At 29.9% G+C, this 16,500-nt stretch overlaps 1 protein-coding gene across 2 annotated transcripts in view; it reads right to left on the bottom strand.

Annotated features, from left to right (window-relative positions):
- LOC113513491 (pH-sensitive chloride channel 2-like) overlaps nt 1-14,547 on the bottom strand; it is a 32,782-nt gene extending 18,235 nt beyond the window's left edge. The window contains exon 1 of one of the 2 annotated variants that reach the window (XM_031909422.2): nt 14,345-14,547. In XM_031909422.2, the coding sequence (XP_031765282.2) occupies nt 14,345-14,412 (68 nt within the window). In that variant the 5' untranslated portion in view covers nt 14,413-14,547. The remainder of the gene's footprint in view (nt 1-14,344) is intronic. The other variant, XM_052903296.1, reaches the window with a different exon arrangement.
- Nucleotides 14,548-16,500: the final 1,953 nt, after the last annotated feature.

Here is a 16,500-nt window from a genome sequence, read left to right as displayed (position 1 = left end):
TAATTTTCTAATCGGCTATGATTGGTTACCTTGAACCTTGACGAGGACATCATTCTGCGCAGTCATATGACTATCGGCTACGAGTCGCGATGACGCTTCGACAGCGGCGCGTTATGCCACCACCAGCGGCCATTGCTAATGACTGCCACGTCCACGTTCATCTAACTCGATAGGCTTGTGCATACATTTGATTTGTACTTATTTATCTGTCTTATTACTAAATAGATTATAAACAATTTGCATATTAATCATATGTGAATTAATTAAATATCGGTTCTTGCAGTGTGAATTATAAAGGGCTAGTGAAAAATTTAAATTATATTTAAATGTTTACTTACGTGACTAATATAACTAAATGATAACAGAATAATAGTAATTAAAAATTATTACTAATACGATAGATTAAGAACTAATGTATTAATGTAGGCAGATACTAAAACTTTTTGTCAATTTTAAAGATCCAGTTTGATATTCAACCCTAAATCTAGTCAATTAAGTTTTCCAATAATTTATATACGGTAAATTGAGCATATATTTCCGACACACGTAACTACATTATTTTTAAGTGAGTGGTCTTTGTGTGAAACTTAAGATTTTGCACAAGAAAAATTAATTAAATCGATTACTAACATGCAAACTTGAGTCTTTCAAACTAAAAGCAGCGTGTGTACTCTACTGTTACTGCTTTTAAGATTATTCCAATAAGCGGGCCATTTAAAATATGATAGGCTATTTTTCACAAACTATTTCAATAGAGTACTTCTGTATAGATATTCTATTCATTTGTTGACATCAGTCATATTGGTCTTATATATACCTGCATTATTTAAATTGCTTACAATGTAAGGTCAACATGTAAGCTCATAATGGGATTTATAAAATTATTATAATGCATGGGTAACCTAAGGTTGAGCGTTATAATAATAGTCTATAATAGCTATAGGTGCGTATAAGTGACCTACGCACTAGTATAAATGCACGTACCTAAAACTTAGTTGGTGCCTAGCATAAGCCTTTTAAATATGTATGAGCGAATAAATCAGAACATGTTCCTGTTGTTTATTACACACATATTACAGGCATGTATAACAAAAATAAGGTAACAACATAGATGTAAATGCAATTAAGTACTTACATCAATTTATTACAGAATTATGAACGTTACTAAGTATTATTATTATTAATTATTGCGTTTGTAATAATAACTCCCCGTAATTAATGATGACTAATGAAGCTCACACTTATTGGAGGTTAGATTTTCATTTCAGATATTAATTTTTTGTTGTAGTAATATTTTTACAATACTTTTATTTTGTATAGAGACTTTATATGTTAAACAGATAACTTACTATTATTGTACCTAATGTGAAAGCAAGTTTATTTCTTGATGCAATGGCTAAATTAATCGTTAATTTGGGATGGAAAAGGAAATAGGCTATTTTTTATCCTCGTTAATTAAGTTGTGGGTAAAATATAGCAAATTTATAAAAATGTAGTAATAATAAATAATCTTTAATATAAAAACAAAACTTTATTATAAGAACGTGTATATAATACTGCAAAAACAATACAACAAATAAAAAATAGAGCAAAGACGGATAAGTAAAGACATATAGACTTATATATCAACGTTGCATATGCGTACATTTATTGTTCGGATTTTAAACAATTCCTGACAAAAGAACAAAAAATTAGGCCAAGCACAATTATATCCAATTATAATCCTTAAAGCGTGAAAATATTTAGTTACCTACTTAATGCATATAATCATAAACATAATGACCAAATTTGGAATCGTCCTTCGACTGTGTAGTTCTTATACCAATACATTTAAATGTTACCTACCATCTGTAATACACCTTGAACAGTAAAAAACATAAAAAAAGGTCACTCTACTGCTTCCTCGGTCTGTCGCACCAATTAACTGAAACGTAATTGATTTGGTTAAAAACTAATCTTTCACTATTAAGCGTCATTTACATAAAACCTATCTAGATCTATATCGGGGTATGTTGTAAAGTGTTTGTTTCATATAAATAATAATATAGTGTTTGTTTTATATGACAATAATATGTAACTGATATTCGAGTACCTAATTTAATAATTAGGTACTTAAAAAATATAATATTATATTTAGTTCGATTATTGGCCATGTAAACAATGTCAGATTTAACTCATTAATTACAATTTTTTTAATAGATGGACCTACATAGGTATGAACGATTAGATTTTTCTGTATATAAATTATGACTGTAATTCCAAATGGACATTAAAATTTAGAGCAAAGTCAGATATACTATTTTAGTATTTATCCGAAATACGGAATTCATGAGCAAGTTCGGTCACGGCAAATTATCGGGCCGTGTCATAGAGACGTTCTTGTCAGTTTTTTATCAAACAAGTAATAATGAATTAGCTTTGTAAAATACGGTAGCTAGCGTTATTGTAACAACACTTGGTACATCTAGAAGGCTAATTCATCATAGCTGCCTTCGAGAATGTCTAATTACCTACCTATCTCTTATTTAATCACTCGCTTTGCTAATCCATTAGATAGAAATTAAACAGGAAAGAAAAATATAGATACGGCCATGCATTTTAGGGCTCTATTTTAGAGACATTTTTTGAATAATTACCTAATTTTAAATTGGTCAATCCTAATATACTCTTATTTACCCGCATAAGGTTTTTTTTTATTTTTTTTTTTTGATGTGTGAAAATGGTATGGTAACCTCGCCTGCGCTAACGGGATACGCTGGCGGAGCACCAGTGAAGGGTGATAGATGAGAATGAAAACAGGCCAGTTAGCCCATCATGATGATTTCATCAGGAATTAACCATGATAGTTTCCAGGGACCGCGAGAAGGTCGACCTGGTTGGGTATATTGCTAACAATGGGATTCTCAGTCTCCATTACTAACAATCCCTTTCCACCCCACCCGCATAAGGTTACATGATTGTTGTATACATAAGTAATTTAGTAACACTTTAAACATTGTAATAAAATACGAGTAGTTTACACATTAATAGGTTCATACTGCTTTGGAATAAGTTCGAGAAAAACAGTAACAGAACTTTAACGTTTTAGAAATTTCACTGGTTTATTGCTAGACGACTGACGTTGAACAAAGTAATTAAGAGATTAGTTCTCTTACGAAAGGTAATCTTCGCGAGGGGATATTAATCCTCGGATAAAATGACTGAAATTATGAACATTTTGAAACATTTCAATACTAACGCAATTTAGATTATGTAGGGAATGTAATGACGTATAATAAAAAATGTGATAAGTCTTTGAAATGTCACTCGTAGTTGCTAAAGTACACTTTATATTGTACTAAGTTACATTGAACATGCCTAATATTTTTGACATAGTTTAAATCAAAATTTATAATTGTACAGAAGTACTGAAAGGGATCCACCCGCTATCTTGTATTGACTTATATGTCTAAACAAACTATTTTTAAAACCTTTGCAATGCATATTAATAAATAAGTAGAGTTTGTATTATGTGCATTTTTATTAAATTAAATTTATGTTCCGATTATATACGATTATTCTTCATTAAGTGGATTCCCATAGCACCTAACAAAATGGGATTCCGAGAATGGTGACTTTCTTTTTGTAACTAGATTAATAAGATTATCACACGTTTCCACTCGTATTTCCTCTATACAAGGATTAACAGCTACAGCTGCACACCACAACTGGCAATGAACTGTAAAGTTTCTGATTTGGAGTTAAGACAACGAAATGGCGATTTCAAATGTGCAAACAGTTCCCCTGATGATCACCGTGAAGGATCACCGTGGTGTACGTCATTAGAAACTATATGGTTTCTTACTATATCATCATCTTCCTACCCTTATCCCAATTATCATATGGGGTATATGCATATTACAAAAAGAGAACGACCGGCCGTCTGCCTGATCATGGTCAACCTTTTCTTACTATATAAACTATATAAATCTCTGTAGTTTGCGTAGAGTAGGACAATTTGTCCGTGAAAAACAAAGTTTAAGGTGTGTATTGCACATGTATGTCCTAGCATGAAATTTAATATCATGTTTTATTCCGACCATTAAACGGCATAGTACTCGTAGTCAATCATTTAGTATAATTTTCAGTAGTAAAAAGTATTTTTGTAAGTCAGATAACGTTTAGTAATTTTCATAAAATTATAGACAAACTATATATTTTAAATATGTTTAACTTAAACTTTCAAAACTATTCTACTTGAAAAACTCCTTCGGCTCTCAATCAGGTTGATTTTTTTTGTGCATATATTATGCAATTACGTCGCCAAATCTGAACCCAAAATAAATGAATGAAGATTATTTTTGCAAATGATAGCATTTATTACATTGTTGGCTCCATATTTATTTTTTGTAATATTTTTTAATTTAATACCTTTCTACAAACATCTCGTCGTCATCGAAAAATGCGACTTTATCATGAATACACACAGACATGTGTAATCATGATGAATGTCACATTTTTTATGAGCAAAATGAACTTGTTTAATGTATATTTGCAGAATACTGACTGGACAATAAATAAACGACAAATTAACGAAGCGATGGCGAAAAAAGAATCTAAACAGATATATAAAATTATAAATTAATTATTTATTAGCGAAGTACTTACATAAAATAGATAAGCACTCAAGAGGCACTTACATACGAGTATATTTAAAAGTTGTAACAAGCATCCATTTATCTATGTAGGTATTAAGTAGGTATCTATAGGTATGTAATCTAAATTAACTATATTATAGATACATGGGTAATTCATTATGAATGTAGTTTACATAAAACCCTATTATTAGTTTAATATGGTAAACTGTTAGTATATACCTACAGATGTTATACAGATTTATATTTACAATGCTTTTTTTTCCTTCTTTGGCTTTGGTTTTTTAGTTGCCATTAGCTATTTACAATACTTACTAGATAGTAAATCAACAATCAATACATATAATAAAATCGTAATTGGTCGTTGTCTATACATGAAAGATATATAAGAAAAACTATGGAGAATTATGGAGGAGGTGGGGGGGTTTGGTCATGAACGCAATAGAACCCAAAACAATTATTTTTAGAATTTTTATCTATTTGTTTGTTTGTATGTTTGTGCGCGCTAATCTCAGAAACGGCTTAACCGATTGGAATACGGTTTTCGCTAATGTGTTGCGGTATGCTCAACTTAACATTTAGTGTTTGTTTTATTTCAATTGGTTCATAAATAAAACAGTGATATCAATCTAAAGAATCACATATAAAATGCTATAAAATAAACGATCAGTTGAATTGATTAAAACTTTATAAAGGTATTAGGTATGTAATTATCATTTAAGTATATAATACAATATAAGACCAGATTCATGAAGGGTTCCAATGCGAATGTTATACGGGAATTACATAGAAGCGGGCAACGCCGCGGGAAATAGCTAGTGTTTAATATGTCTATGTAAAACGAGGTAAAGAAATACCATTGAGGTCTAGATTGGGGCTTGCAAATATTTGACTGGATAGTATTCCAATATTATTCAAATAATTCAAAAGAAAAATAAAAGTAACAAGTATATTCCTTTGTAAACAAAGTAATTTCTTATATGGAGGAAGTTAATGGACATGTTAGAAAATAAGTTACAGAATATGAGCGTGTTTTGGCAAGTATGATCTCGTTAACTCAGTGATTTAAATGAATGGAAAATATGATGGAATCAATGAAAAATGAGCCTTGATCAGAGAGATGGAGTGGTGGAGTGATTACACTAGGCATAACAAAATGTCCATATGTTAAGAGCCCATGCTGTGAAAGAATACTTACGCTATCCCAAGGATATTTCGGGTTATATTCGAAGGAGAGTTATTGTTTACTGAAGAAACTCAAATAATCTTCTTGTCAAAATGCCTTTTTAGACTTAAATGAAATCTCTTCGTCGTAAAAAAATCACCAGAAACCTGTACACTCAATATTCGCTTAAATTCGCTTTGAAATAAACATATAGTGAAAACTTTTTTGTAGGTATATATTCTTTTAGACTTATTGAAAGGTTATTTGCGTATATAGTCAGATCATTTGATAGGCATTAGGTAGAATTCAAATATGCACCTGCGGCATATCAAAGATATAACGTGTATCATAACTTTCGTTTCCTAGTTAAGACCACCGATACTAAGATTGGCTTCCTTCCCTTATTGTTCCATATTGTTTAATATAATGCTCCATACAATCTTAATGAATTATGAAACTATTCTTACTTCATGACTTAATATTTTTGCTAATGATACACTAGTTGCAATTTAAAATAAGGGGCATTTAAAGCATGAAGTGAATATCTGGATATGCTAGATATCAGTAATCCGAGATCGTGAAGAATATATATATCCCTGTCGATAGTTGAATCTTTTTTCTTTTCGAATTATGAAGAGGTCATTGTAAAAACGGATAAATTCAGATAACTGATTACGAAAGACATCAAGAATCAAGCAAAATTGGAGAGAAGATTGAGCCCAGACTAACCTAGATATAATTCCTGGGATAAATATAGTCAAATAGCTAAAGTCAAATAGTCAAATAACTTCAGTTATTTTTCTGGACTAAAATTGATATAGTGAAACACAAAGAGCATTCATTCCAGCTAATTTGGTTTGTAATCTTAATAAAATCTTTGTAAAGGAGAAGTCGCTCATTTACTAATTGGATTTATTTTGTTATTAAAAATGTGGGTATAAAATTTTTCGAATATATTTAAATAGCATTAAGGTACTATTAGAATATTGATTCAAAAATAATATTCGATTATTTTAATAATCAAGAATACACTTAGTGATCAACTACTATTTAATGATCACAAAGGACGAATTCATAGCGTAGTTATGTGCTGTCTAGTATATCAGAAATTCAGGATTAGCAGTTAGGTACAGGATTTAAATACAGAACGAATATATATATATATATATATATATATATATATATATATATATATATATATATATATATATATATATATATATATATATATATATGTATTCCTTAAGTCTCTCTTGTTTTTCCGTAACCTTTAATGGTATATTTTATTATATTTATATATCGCTGCCCGGTTCAAAAATGCTGAATTTGTCAAATGAAATAACCCAAATTTCTCCATGCTCATTTCACTTATCCCTAAACATTTCTCTAAGAATTTCATTTTCCCCAAAATTTCGCGAGCTGAATTATTTACCCAAAATTGCGAAAGAAATACCCAATCTGCCAACGATGCCACGATGATTTGCAGCAAGATGATTAGCTAGGAATAAGAATTAGTGTTTTCCCTTCTCTCTGTCTCAAATTAGTATAGGCATAGAATATTATATAATAGTTTATATAGAAAGCTCTACATTTTTTGTTGTTTTTCAACCATGATTCCAATTTACCCTATGTATATAATTTAATTATATCAACTTGAAACAAATCGACGTACCATGATTATAACAAAGATCAAGGAAAACTCAGACTTTGCTTATCATTGATTACTTAGATAAGCACTCGACAGTACCGACTAAGTAGATACAAAGAGACCTTCGTTAAATTTATGGGCCAGCCGCGTTTGATAGTTTTTCTTAACATTATTACCTATCCATTACACTAGAAGTATCAGGGGATCTACCATCAAATGTTTATCGAAATTTCGAGGTCGAAATACAAATTTGATGTTAAAATTACATAATACATACTGTTTAAAGATATTAAAAATGTTACAATTCAGTTTAAACTTTTGTAGTAGGAATTACGATGAATAAAATGTTAGGCTCTGTTAACTCTATGAACGAAAACCCAAAATTGAGTCCGTAAATTCGGAATTTTATTATTATTCATGTTAGACCACCAGATTAATTTAATTATGAAATTCTATTATAAAGATAAAAAGCTATTGAATAACTAACGGACTCCTATATTTGTCCTACTTTCAAATTCGAAATACTTGTATTTCCATAGAGAAAATAAATTTTAATTAGAATTAAAAAAAAAAAATTACATACAGGTTGTTAATCTCTTTTTTGTTTTAGTTGGTTTGATAGTTATATATGATATATAATTTATAATGGAATAGTATATATAATATGTTTAATCCATTTGAGTTGTATTCGTAGAAGAAATGCAAATAAATATATTTTGTTTTATAATTATATTAGATTAATATAGTTGTTTATTCAGGATGTTAAGATTAATTTTATTTTATTATTGTGTTATGTTGTAAATAACAAAAAAAAAATTATTATATCACATTTGTGAATCAATAAGTCACAAATTTACACAACTCATAAGTTATTTATCATACTAGATTCTATTACTATGTAATTGTTATAAATAAATTATGTATTAGTTTTCAATCGACTTAAAAAAAAAGGGGAAAGGTTCTCAATTTAGTTTTATTTTTATGTTTGTTAACCCATAACTACGTCATTTATAAACCGAATTGGAGTTTTTTTTTTACATAAAAGGATATACTTTTAGATTGGTCTCATAAAAATTTCATCAAAATCGGTTTAATAGTGGTTTTTAAATCAAAATAACTATTTTTGCAATGATCGAAGTAGGTGTGAATTTTAGTTTTGTAAAGCAAAATCTATTGTATTATAGTTTAAAAAAATTTATATAAGTGAAGTTCTATGCAGATAAAACTTCTAATATGATAGTATGGTCTATAGCTGAAACACCACTATTCCATTGATTATCTACATAATCAATGGAATGTATTTAGTATGCCTAAATATATTCTTTAATCCCATACTAGATACCATCATTGAGTATTTATATTTGGAGAAATATAATTAGGCATAATATTATATTTTTCAAAAAGCGAATTATGAAAGCTAAGTATAGAAGAAACATTTAAGTAAAATAATAAAGGATATGTTTATGAGAAAATAATTCATATCTAACTTTAGGCATATCTACTTTTTTCTTTCTACCATACCTCGTTTTATAGTAATATACGTGAATTTGATGAAATAAATTGTTATTATGTGATTTTTATATAATAATAATCCGTAAAAAAAATATAAAAACTTACATTTGCAGTGTAGCATTATATGGGTGTGAAACATGGATAATGACGCAAAAAGAAAAAAAGATGTTTGAGGCATTCGAAATGTGGACATGCAAGAGAATGGAAAGAATAAGTTGGACAGAAAAAGTTACGAACGAGGAGTCTTAAAAACGGTAAATGGGAAAAAAACATTAAATTAATAGAGAATAGAAGAGGCAAAATGCCTAGCTACCTTATACGATATGACGAATTTTTAAAGAGCATATTAGAAGGAAAAAGTGGAGATAGACCTGACAGGGTATATTGCTAGCAATGGGACTGATAGTCCGCATTACTAACTATTGCATGCATGAATGCATGAATTAGTTGCACCAACAAGAGAAAACTCTTAAATAAAAAGAAGAAGAAAAATATTTTTATTATACAAAACAGGTCCTACGTTTTTTTGTTCAACTATAAACTGGCTGGACTATTAATTACCTACAGTTACCAAAATTGATGAGGTAGGTATTTCTTTATAATTGGAAAAAATATAATTATCAATCAATTCAGTTAGTTTATTAGTGCTCACTCCTCATATGGTCACGGGATAGAAAGAGCCACCCCTTCCTTTTGCGTGGGTGTCTTAATTTGCGATTGAGGGATTTTAATAGTCGAGGGATGAGTAGCAGCGTCCCTCTTATGACATCATCAAAGCTTAAATACGGTTGACAACCTACCTTTCAAGCGTGGCAACTACTGGCTAAACCCCCCAACAGGTGGAGACCTACGTTCTGTAGTGGACAGTTAACGGCAAGTTAAGTAAGAAATACTTACTAATATATATTCCTTAATTTGTGGTTAACTGTACAGAATAATACAAATCGTTTAATACAAATGTAAACAACAAATAACTAATAACTATTTTATTAAAAAACTTTATCGCATAACAAACATTTAAACACTTTTTTAATATTAACATGAGTACATTCAGAATTAAAAAGCAAACGCCCGCAGAAATTGGGTTTTTTAATCAGTAAAAAGAATATATTTATTGCATTAAATGACAATAACACATTCGTTTTGTGGTTAGTATTGTGGTGGAATAAGAATGTGTCACCACTTGTCTTATTCATGTTAAGGATATATTCAGAAGCTAATACTAGGGGAATATCTAATGGACAATATTCAAAAAACTACATATAACCCACGTAACTAAGAGTAACCTGTGCCCACTAATGCAACGTTAGTGTTGCGGTGATTTTAACGTGTTATAGGTACTACATGGACAAAACTTAAAAGTAATTCGCTTTTACGGGAAGGTAAAACAATAATGTTTATTGTAGGTATATTTTCCGCCAGTTATTTATTAATTTACATTTCATTGCAATAGAATAGATAGAAAAAATAAGGGTTAGTTAACCTCCTTAAATACAGTAATACTCCACGTAATTTAAAAGACGGTCTTATTGCCAGGCAATCTTTTTAAAATATTTAAATGTAAAGAATTAACATGCATGACTATTAAAGATAATTTCGATAGATTTGTTTGCATAGTATAAAGAAATAAACAAGTGTATGGAATTGAGATACATTGATGTTGAAGCTATTTTTTTTTTTTTGCTTCGTAGACGTAATAAAGTAGATGAAGACTAAGCTCTGTGTAATGTCAATTATTAAAAAGTTGTAGTCATTATTATATTAATTTGTCGGCGCAACAAATTTCTTCTACTTAAACTAAAATCTAATGAAATTATAAATACAGACGCGGCGGCAAATCCAAAGCAAAAGCATTTTAATAATTTGAAAAAGATTTGAAATTTCATATTACTTTGTACTTTGTAGAGATAGACTGGTCTAAATGTGGTTACGGTGGTGAGATTAAATGCTCCGTAATTTCAATTATCATCTTTCGAATAAAAAAAATAAGCCGTTCTTTTTTTATACATATACACATATTATTAATATTATAAAAGAAAAGGTAAGTTTCATTATTTTTTACCTTTTGTTGCTTTAACGGTTCAATCTGCTCTCACAAAATTTCTTAGACAAATTTTATTACCGTCAATCAATAGTCCGCTAACATGGATGATGTTGCAGGCTAAAACTAGTATTAAATAAAATAGGTAGATACGTTTTTTTTTATTGGATGAAAATGGAGTGGTTACCCCGCCTGCGCTAATGGTATAAGCTGGCGGGGCACCAGTGAAGGGTGATCGACGAGGATAAAAACAGGCCTGTTAGCCCATCATGATGAATTCATCAGGAATTAATCATGATAGTTTCCAGGGGGAACCGCGAGGAGGTCGACTTGGTTGGATATATTGGTTGCTAGCAATGGGATTCTCAGACTCCATTACTAACAATCCCTTTTCCCCCCGGTAGGTACGTATTGTATCTTTGTGTTTTACTGTGCCTTTCATTCTTTCTATTTTTATTCTTTAATACTTATGTAAAAATTTCTACTCCTCATCACAAGATGAATATTAAACTCTTACTAAACATCTCATACATTACCTCCTATATAATTGGCAAAGATCTAGGTCCTTTTGAATTAAAGAAAAGAGGTAGACGATGTTATTTTTCTAATACACACAATAGTTAATTATGACAAATGAAAAATTTAGTTACGGTTATAAATTATTTTGTTAATGACGTGTAAAAAAAATATTCTTGGAGTAAGGATTGTGATTTATACTTAAATTAATTTTATTACTGGTTGATAACTTAGTTGATAGGTACTAAATTATTAGAACATGGCCTTATTATAATTGATTTGTACTCTGTACTGAAAGAAGTCTTTATATATTAAGTATATATTATTTTCGAAAATAATGAACCAGTAACTACCTATATTTTTTGGATTGAAAATGGAAAGATAATTCCTCTTACGCTATCAAGTATTGTTATATTATGTATAGTTATTATATTTCTAAGGTTTTCAAAATCTGGAGAGCTAATTTATGGCGATGATTATAGTGAAACCGAGTTTAGTCAAGACAATGCTCAATACAAATGGATTTATTATGCAGCTATTAGTTGTTTATGTACAATCGGTAAGAAATATCTCTAGGCATTTAATAAAGACAATAGTTTTTGTAATCCCAACGGAATATAATATAATTATCGATATTAAAAAAAGTAAGCACTAATGTAGTATATAATATGCTGATAAATTGTTTATTGAAAGTAAACGTATGGTAAGCAGAAGGTAACTTAAGATCCTACGTACTACTAGTGTGGTCTGGGAAAATTTTGTAGATAATCTAAGGATATGCTGCTATAAAATATTATCAAGTACACGTATTAAAGGTATCTGTTTGCAGAACGTACATAAATTATGTACCCAAATACAAACAGCCATTAGCCGTGAGCATCATAGTAGCAATTGAACTACGTAACGTATGTACAATGCTTATGGTGTGCTTCTACGGCCTATTGTTCGGCCATTAAGACCATGTAGTAGCAAAAACGAGAATTCTATCAAACACAGTTATTATTATGTACACTAATATTATATTATAATGATAAGACAGAGGTACATAAATAGAAAGAATATAATAATATCGAAACATAGCTATAACTGCTGAACCCCGAAACATGACATTTTGCATATCTAAAGGTTTCTTACTAACTTAGTAAGCAGTAAAAAAGATTTCTCATTTCACTGGAAAGTCCAGATAACTGACTCCACTACAAATTTATAAAAAGAGTATAATTATACATAGAGAGAACAGTTCCACCATTATGTGCCATAGGAAACGACGAGATATTAAAAAAGTCCGGTCAAGTAAGAGTCGGACTTGCGCAATTATTGTTCCGTACAAAATCATCAAATGTAATTTTTTTGTGAAATAACTACATATTTACGGTTTTCGGATTTTTTCCTTTACTTGTGGTACATTACATTGCTTCTTGCCAAACTTCATGATTCTAGGTCAACGGGAGGTACCTTATAGGTTTTGATTCTCTTTGCGAATGTCAAAACATGCGATTTAAATGGAACAAAAACGGCCATATCTTTTGATTGCGTTGATTAAGAAGCTTGATATTTTCACTGCCTAAAGACCTGACCTGACCTGAGTATATGACATTAATTTCAACTTAACACTTCCCTCCTAACAAAAAGGGTCTTGACAGACGAACGGACGGACAACAAAGTGAACCTATAATGGTTCAGTTTTTTTCCTATGGTGGAACCCTAAAAAATGCTGATTGACTGACTGAATAATTAGAAACGTTGTGTTTTGAATGATCGAAAAACGCATTTATTTTGTTAATTTAGAATGGCAAAAACATTATTAAATAGGTACATTTAATAATGCAGGTTTATTTTGTACCAAATTACATTCAAATTCAACTAATTAAACGTGAATAAGTAATAAATATTCGAACTATCTAAATGATTTTTCTAACATTTTATCAAAATTTTATGTTTATAATAATGAATAAATATCGGATTATTGCAAAAATTATAAAAATGGGAACTTATTTTCTATTATATTATTCCTATTCTTTACTTAGGTCTGCATAATGAATATTTATTTTATAACCGCATTTCCGTAAATACGAGTGCTTAGACACTTAGATAGTTTGTTTCTAATAAAACCTTGACATTACCTCATTATTTACATTAATAAGAGACAAATTTGACAAGCTTTTATGATTTTATCCGAGATTCCATTGTTAAATGGTAAAATGAAAAATTGTTATATTTTCGCCATATCGATCTTTGTAGTCTTTATAATTAAATATTTACCCATAACATGGTCTATCCAACGATATACCAAATTTTTAAAAAAACTATCTTTTAAAAAAGTAGTTTAGTTTGTTTAACGGATGATTTAATTCATCAAAGGAAGATGAGAAATTTTTTAATCTAAATAATGTTTTACGATGAAATTATATGATATGTAATCCCAATTTTTTTATTGTTTCTTAAGTTTCTGTCTTTCACTTCTTTAAAAATAAATAAATATGAATACATAATATTATATTTTGCGCAAAGAGCAATAAGTTATAAAAAAAAATTTTAGGTAATAAATAAGAATTTGAAAACATATCTAAATTTTTACTGTTAATTGCAGATTTATTTAAGGTTTTAATAGTGCACAAAATTTCATAGAATATTTCACTTGTCTGTGTACAGTATCCACTTGAACTCGTATCCTACGATCATTGAAAATGGTCTTAAAACAGCTGACAGTTACGGATTCAAATTCTAGCAGTGATTAAATTGTTCGATCTTATATATTGATTTTTTAAATTATTAGTTATCTATATATAACATATTAAATTAGAAATAATAATTTTACAACTACTTACTTTTGTCCATAAGCGTAATTGAAAACAATTAAAAATGTCTGATACGCTATAAAAGTTCTTAATTTCATGATGAATAGTGTAACATCAGTAAGAGAAAGAGGAAGACACTCGCACAAATCACGACCGGACCGCTTCGCGTGATAGTTCCACCACTACTGTATAAGAACGCACTGGAAGCTGCTCTCCATGGATGCTCTATAAAGGCTGTGCAAGCGCACACCTCAACGACTCAACGTAATACCAATTGAGCTTTGAAACATTACAGAAAGTAAATTAACATTTCCCAAATTTTATTTGAACACTAATGAGATTGTGCGTCAGAGTACAAGCGGTTGGTGTGTGCAGTAAATATTTACGCACTAGTAAATCCTTTCTTAGTATAACTTAATCCAAAGAATATTTTTCAGTCTCTTGCAGATTTGTTAAACTTCTGTGTCATATGTTACAACCCTTTTGGCTCTACTATTTTTTTTTATTCTTTCGAAATTATGCTTTCTGTATAATACATACACACACACACATAAGTAAAGGTAGTTATAAGTTATGTCAAAATTTTAATTTATTAGCACAAGGGATATCTTTAATATTAAAGGTTCATTTATGTCAATATTGAATTATTTGGTAAATCTAATATAGCAGGATTTTGCCCCGAAAAAAATTACAGACTTCAATCCTATATAACAAAATAAATACTTAAGTGAAATTTATTAACAATAAAAATAATAATCAAAATCGGCTAAAGTATTGCGTAATTCATACATAAAAAAATACAGGCGATACGAAATACACTTTTCGGAAGTCGTTTAAAAATTCACAGTTAGTAACTTTTTTATGGAACGCAGAACTGCAAATAAATGGACAGTTCAACTGATAGAATGCTGTAACCATTGCTTTGATATGACATGACAGCTTGATATGACTATGAGCATACAGAGAACACTAGGGTGCATAGTATCCCTCATGCGTTGCCATAGCAGAGAACTAAGATGTTAATGTCTCCTTATGATGCAATCCAATATCTATCTACTTCCAGACCGAAACTTGAGTGATATAGAAATGCGGACGATTTTCTATTAAGATTACTTTTGGTGCCTTCTTCTCCCTAGATAAATAACAAATGAATCTAACGATAGTCAAGTTCACGATAGCATATTTACGTGAAAGAATAATACGCAGAATGTTGCTGTTGTTGTCGTAGGTATAGAAATACCTAATATATCATGTACAAATGTACCTATCTATCAATACAGTGAACGTAATGATAATAAAGTTATTATATATAGGGGAGAAGGATTTTGTAACAGCAACTAGTGACTCCACTGCTAGCAATATACACCGTCAGATCGACCACCACGCAGTCCACCCTGGAAACTATCAATGTTAATTGATGTACTCGTCACGATAGGCTGACTAACCTACTTTCATTTTCACCTTATCATCTTCATTGGTATACCATGGGAAAAGGGATTGTTGGTAATGGGGTATAATAGCCTTTTTACTAGTAATATACACTTTCAAGTAGACTTCCACGCGGTTTTCCCTAGACACCACCGTGGTTAATTCCAGCTGAATTCGTTATGATGGGCCAATTGACCTGTTTCATCCTCGCATCATTCTTTACTGGTGCTCTGTCAGTGTAAACCGGTAGCACAGCCAAAGTTACTATTTCATTTTTGCCCAGTAAAAAAAACTGGTATACCGCCAGGGTATACCGATAGCGTAGACGGGGTTACCATTCCATTTTCATCTATTAAAAAAAAAAAATACAATAGGATAGATCCTACAAATTATAAAGACAGACTAAACTTCCATGCGTCGTACTAGACATACACCATTATTGCATGTGCCACGCCATACTACCAATTATAAAAAGAATTCTTTATTTTTTAGATTACCGAGTACTTATAACAATATGTTCTCCGATATTGATCCCTTTATAGGGTCGAAAATAAAGTTTAAGAATGAGATAAAACGGCATATGGCGGTAATAGGTAATTAACGTTTTTAATTTGTTGTCAAAGATTTCTTTTTTATATTATTTTTCTTTTATTATAAATTATTATCAATTTTTTTTAATGGTTATACAGGTATTATTTTCATATAATGTGTTTTTCTGAAAAAATGTTTTATTAACTTCTGAGCATTTTTATTGACAA

The sequence above is a fragment of the Galleria mellonella genome, unplaced genomic scaffold (genome assembly GCF_026898425.1).
Source record: "Galleria mellonella isolate WM207_F2 unplaced genomic scaffold, CSIRO_AGI_GalMel_v1 utg139, whole genome shotgun sequence".
NCBI lineage: Eukaryota > Metazoa > Arthropoda > Insecta > Lepidoptera > Pyralidae > Galleria > Galleria mellonella.
The sequence above is the reverse complement of the archived record's forward strand: the minus strand, read 5'-3'. Positions and strand labels throughout refer to the sequence as shown.